Source organism: Xyrauchen texanus, chromosome 17 (assembly GCF_025860055.1).
Source record: "Xyrauchen texanus isolate HMW12.3.18 chromosome 17, RBS_HiC_50CHRs, whole genome shotgun sequence".
Classification (NCBI taxonomy): domain Eukaryota; kingdom Metazoa; phylum Chordata; class Actinopteri; order Cypriniformes; family Catostomidae; genus Xyrauchen; species Xyrauchen texanus.
The window spans coordinates 25,859,752-25,865,751 of NC_068292.1; the positions used below are offsets into that span (position 1 = coordinate 25,859,752).

At 36.6% G+C, this 6,000-nt stretch overlaps 1 protein-coding gene across 1 annotated transcript; it reads right to left on the reverse strand.

The window, feature by feature from the left end:
- Nucleotides 1-104: 104 nt before the first annotated feature.
- On the reverse strand, nt 105-3,928 carry sgk2b (serum/glucocorticoid regulated kinase 2b). The gene is made up of 12 exons (XM_052147194.1): nt 3,805-3,928; nt 3,510-3,558; nt 3,086-3,140; nt 2,807-2,844; nt 2,674-2,731; nt 2,491-2,574; nt 2,276-2,407; nt 1,535-1,647; nt 1,229-1,448; nt 947-1,102; nt 754-843; nt 105-650 (listed from the first exon to the last, which is right to left on the reverse strand). Exons 1-12 carry the CDS (start codon nt 3,869-3,871, stop codon nt 486-488), a joined length of 1,227 nt encoding a protein of 408 aa, XP_052003154.1. The 5' UTR covers nt 3,872-3,928; the 3' UTR covers nt 105-485.
- Between the last annotated feature and the right edge of the window lie 2,072 nt (nt 3,929-6,000).

The following is a 6,000-nucleotide window of genomic DNA, read 5'->3' on the forward strand; positions in this document are numbered from 1 at the left end:
AGATTTGTATTGTGAACAGCGCTATACAAATAAAAATGGTTTGATTTAACATTAACCTTGAGATTTAGCATTCTTCTCCATAAAAACTTCAAATTTTACTCTTACAACTTCTACAAACATCTGATGCAACATTTGATCTCACTTAAGTAGAGAATTAAGTCTTAATAACATGGTATTCCACCTGAGTCTGGATAACAGGTACAAACATTACTATGTATTTCAGTACAAACATATTTGTTCTCATTCACAATGTGGCTAAAAAATTATTAAAACACATTATATGAATATTAGAACAACAGTCATTGTTGATATAAACTTTGCAATGTGCAAATGCATTGGTCCAGCTAACATTGAAAAAACTGTGATTCAGTGTTTGCCTAAGTAAACATAATTGGTTCCATTCTTTTTTTCAAATGATAACGGTCTTGTAGATACGTGTTCACATGCTGGCAAAATGTTTATTGGTCTGGTGGAATTCTTCTGTCTTAGTGCCCACAGGTCTGACTCTGTGCTGACAGTGAGAGAATATTGTCATTGATATAAGTAAAGCCAGGAAAAGTTGCTCCATACTCCTCACAGGCACCTAGTGATAGCGGAACAGGAAGTTCTGTGAACCGTGAGTCAATGTTTGTGAGGTCACCAGGGCCAGTCTAAAAGACAGATATAAATGGATACAAATGATTTACACATTAAATCAAATCAGCTCATCTCCCTAAAAGTGCTTACAGACAAATGTGTCTATTAAAAACTTACCAGTGAGGGAACGAAAGGGGGTGGAATTTTTTTTGCAACAAGCTCATCCCATTGAATTGAGGAGAAGAATGGATGTGACTGCAGCTCTGTCTAAAACCCAAAAAGAGCGAAATGACATTTAGCCACGCAGAGCATATATTAATTTGAGATAGTGCGGCTGTTTGTGAATGTGTGGGCATGCATAATGGGTTACCAGGTCACGCTTGGCCCCTAGTCTCTTGGCCCTGTCCTTGTTTAGAAGTCTCTTCAACAAATCTCTGGCTGAACTAGATACACCAGGTTTTAGTGCCAAAGGCTGAGAAATAATATTTCTAAGCATCTCAAGACGATCTGCACTGTAGAAAGGTGGCTAGAGAAAGAAATAGTGAGAAACTGTAAAACACCATGTAAATCTGTCCTCTCGGTTTACCTATTATTTGATACACCTACAACAGTTTACTAATTTCCATGTGCAGTTATTGGTGGGTTTACTCACCAGGCCATAAAACATTTCATGGAGAACAGCTCCCAGACCCCACCAGTCTACAGTCCTGTCATATTCGCACTGCTGGAGGACCTCAGGTGCCAAGTATTCTGGAGTTCCACAAAAGGTTCTAGTGGTACCTCGTCCAGTCATACCCTCCTTGCACAAGCCAAAGTCTGTCAGAACTACATGACCAGCATAATCCAGCAGAACGTTTTCTGGTTTCAGGTCCCTATTAATATGCGTGAGAGATGGATTACTGTAAGTCTACTGAAAGTTAGTGTTCATTTTTTTCTACATTTTTCAGAGTGTTTGTACCTATAGACAATATTCAGGGAGTGCAAGTATCCTAAAGCACTGGCTATTTCAGCAGCATAAAATCTAGCTCTGGGTTCTCCAAATGCCCACTCTCTCTGCAAATGGTAAAAAAGCTGCAAAAAAATAAAAAAGGCAAAAACATTTTTTTAAATCATTAAAAACACATATATGCAGAAAGACAGCATTACTTGGGTTTGACACAAACAACCAAACATTTTCATGTTTCACATTAAATTAAAATTTAGTTGAGCTGAGATACTGAGCATCTTTTTCAGCCCTAGTTGATAAATTATTCTGTCACACTGAGTTCTGATTGGATAATTCTGTTATTACCATCTGACTTATGATGGATTTTTCTCCCTAAACAAGCCCAGCTTCAAAGCTTGTGGCTCTCTCTCTCACTCTCCCTTTCTCTCTGTGTGTGTGTGTGTGTTGGCGGGTTTGGGTGGTTTACTAGGACATTTTTTTTAGGTTACAAACTGGTAATTACAAGGATATTATGCTATAAATGTGGTTTATGAGGACATTTCTAGTGTCCCCATAATTTAAACAGCTTAAAAAGACATATAAAATTATGTTTTATTGAAAATTAAAAATTAAGAAAGTTTTTTGTGAGGGTTAGGTTTAGGGGATAAAATCTATAGTTTGTACGGTATAAAAATCATTACGTCTATGGAATGTCCTCATAATGATAGACCAACGTGTGTGTGTTTGTGTGTGTGTGTGTGTGTGTGTAAGCACCTCTCCTCCACATGCATAGTCGAGCACCAGGTAAAGTCTGTCCATGGTCTGAAAGCTGAAGTGGAGCTTCACCAGGAATGGATAATTGAGCATCTTTAACAGCACTCTGTGCTCACACATGACATGTCTTTCCTATACAAAAAAATTTTAATTACATAAATATAATAAACACAGACACATTTCTCTATAAATGAAATACATTTAGCAATAACTACCTCCTTCCTTGCTAAGATAATGTGCTTCTGTAGAACTTTGACCGCATAGTATCTGCCATCCTCCTTGTGTGTGGCCAAGAATACCTGAGTAAAGACAATCAAACAGAGCAAAATGTTCAAACAAGTTCAATGCACACATTATAGGAAACACATGGCAGTAAGAGCTTTAATAAAATGAGATACCTTGCCAAAGCTTCCTGTCCCAATCACCTTCAAATAGTCAAAATCTGCTGCAGATACCCTAAAATCACAAAAAAATAAGTACTGTATGTGTTTGTGTCCACATATACTGATATCTTATGAGCACTCTACTTACTGACATTGTGGCTCCTCTGTTGGATTGCTAAAACAGACCTGAAAGAGAGACATCGGGAGAGGGAGAGTCAGAAACTTAAAGAACTTTTGTAGAACCGCACCTCTTGTTACATCCATAGCTTACTCTAGGTCAACTGGTACAACAAGTCAGGGCAGCTGTCCTGACCTTTTCTTTTCTAATAGACTGGAGACCTCTAGTAATACTTTATTAAGTAAGATATACAGTAGCTCAACTCCAGCACAAGTGGAGATGGACTTGAACAACTTTGAGCTCACTTACAGCTGCTGCTCTGTCATCATCTGGGACACTATTCTCAGGTCGCAAGAAGTTCATCCTGGAATGAGAAATAGAGTGACACAAAAATCATTTATGGCAAAAAATCAAGTACAATTTTATACATTTTAAAATAAATTTAAAGAAATATAAAGTTTGGTCTAGCTGCTTTCTCCTAAAATTGAGCAAAGTCTGCCAACACATGTAATGGCTTTTTACTGCTGTGTTGTCATGGTATAGTGCAATGACATTCAATCTAAAACGACAGAGTTAGTGTAAAGCAATTAAGCCAGTCACTCGGAAATTCGGATTTGCATTATTATCACAGTGCGTGGAAAAATGAAATCAGTCATTCGTCTGAACCCTGGACTGCACCACACATACCAATTGCTTTTAGCCTACGACAACGGAAAACTTTGATGAAACTCACTGTCGGTAGATCGGATGGCTGGAACCGAGCTTCTTATCCTTTATTAAAGCTGAGAAAATAAAATTACATTTTAAAAAGAAGAAAGTAACGCTTTATTGAATATAACTGCTTTACTATACAACGAAACCTTAACAACCTTTAAACATAGCTTATATATTTTATAGTTACTATAAACAATTACTTTAACTAACATTTAAATACAACATGTATGGTGCAAATAAGTTATTGGGAACATTTGACAAAAAAAAATAAATAATCAATGTTATAAAGTTGCGGGGAAAGTTTTTGAGCTTACCAGTAAAATATGAAACTATTCTCTTCATTTTTGCGTAAGTGACGGGACTTTTAGCCTTTTTAACCATATTTACAACAGGTAAGAAAAGGACCGGTAGAGTTGTGATTCCGTCTGTAGGCTGGTGTCTTATCGGACAGTTCTGGTCGAGCGCTGTCTCATGAGGAGAACCGTACCCGGCTATTTTTGCAGGACACGTGGTGTCTCCGAAAAGATGTGACGTCACGATTCCCGTTTTTCGACAGATGACATGACAGACTCCCTTCTTGATAAACTGTGGCTCCGAGGCCAGTTGTTCCTCACTATAATGTGTGTGTGCTTTCCTCCTTTCCTTTTTTATTTCTAATGATGTCAGTCATTGTTTGGTTACCTGTTGATTGGGGGGAGGTGTCAGGGCTGGAGTAATTAGGGATTCATTTAGGACTGCGTTGGGGGGTGAATGGGGCGGAGAGTCAGAAAGCTCGCAAAGCTGATTGTTTTTCGGGAAGTTAGGACACCTTCTGATACCCGTGTTTTAGGTTGTATATTATAGGCTATAAATACTGCCCTGTCTGAATACAGAATACATAGGACCTATATCACATACAAGGAATTTGTCTTGGTGACAGGAGCTTCCAGTGTACAACAATACAAAACAGCTGCAAGACATATATAATTAAAAACAAAAAAAGAATAATACAAATGAATAATTATACATATACGTACATACACTCACCTTCATACATACCCACATACACACACGTAGTGCAAATCTATTACAAATCTGTTATATAAAGAACAAAAACACAGTATATTATGTACAGTGCAATGAATGTAATTGCAGAATTGGATATGTTGGATAATATAAATAGACTTAACTGTGAATTGCACATAATTATTGCTCAACGGGGCAGTTTTAACTGTTCATGAGATGGATAGCCTGAGGGGAAAAACTGTTCTTGTGACTGATGGTTCTGGTGCTCTGTTGTGCCAGCCAGAAGGCAACAGTTCAAAAAGGTAGTGGGCAGGGTGAGTGGGGTCCAGAGTGATTTTACCTGCCTTTTTCCTCACTCTGGAAGTGTATAGTTCTTGAAGGGGATGCATGGGGGGCAACCAATAATCCTCTCAGCAGTCCAAACTGTCCTTTGTAGTCTTCTGATGTCTGATTTCGTAGCTGCACCAAACCAAACAGAGGACATACTCAATGACTGCTGAGTTGAACTGTATCAGCAGCCTGTGGGCATATATATATATATATATATATATATATATATATATATATATATATATATATATATATATATATATATATATATATATATATATTCACTTAACAACCATGCTGTTGAATATACAGTGTAAATACTTGCTGCATAAGATAAAATTAAGTCTTTTTAGTCTGTATAACTATCTCATATGCAATCTCTTAAACTAAATAAATAATGCATAACACATTTATAAGGTATTGTGACCTTGATTTGCTTTCTGATTGGGCATTTCTTTTTTAAATGTCTGTTTATATATATATTATGAATGATGTTTCAATGTGTTTTCTGATAATGTAACTTTTTCTTCTTCCTGTTCTTCTTTAATGCAGTGTGCATTGTTCTTTGTTTATGTAGGCTAATTTGCACACACAAAAAGACAAATATACTCCCAGGTTTAGCAGATTAATTCTCTCTCACTCTCTCTCTAAGGGTGCATGAATTGTGCTCATTAAAAAAGTTTTACTTCTAAAGAAATTAATAGTAATTTCAAAACATATGTACAGTTGAAGTCAGAAGTCAATAAAACTAATTTTTGAACCACTCCACAGATTTCATATTATCAAACTGTTTAATCAGGTTGTTTTGGACATCTATTCTGAGCATGACACAAGTAATTTTTCCAACAATTGTTTACAGACAGATTGTTTCAAAATTAATTGACTATATCACAATTTCAAATCAATCCCAGAACAACCGCAAAGGACCTTGTGAAAATGCTGGAGGAAACATTTAGACATGTATCTATATACACAGTAAAATGAGTACTATATCTATATAACCTGAAAGGCTGCTCAACAAGGAAGAAGCCACTGCTCCAAAACTGCCTTAAGAATAGCCAGACAACAGTTTGCAAGTGGACATGTGGACAAAGATCTTACATTTTGGATACATTTCCTCTGGTTTGATGAAACAAAAATGTAACTATTTGGCCATAATGACCATCGTTAGATTT

Coding starts and splice junctions, on each gene's coding strand:
- sgk2b (XM_052147194.1), bottom strand. CDS start 3,871: ATGGTTAAAAAGGCTAAAAGTCCCGTCACTTACGCAAAAATGAAGAGA. Junction 3,141..3,509: donor AGCCATCCGATCTACCGACA/GTGAGTTTCATC, acceptor TTCTCATTCCAG/GATGAACTTCTTGCGACCTG. Junction 2,408..2,490: donor TTATCTTAGCAAGGAAGGAG/GTAGTTATTGCT, acceptor TTTTTTGTATAG/GAAAGACATGTCATGTGTGA.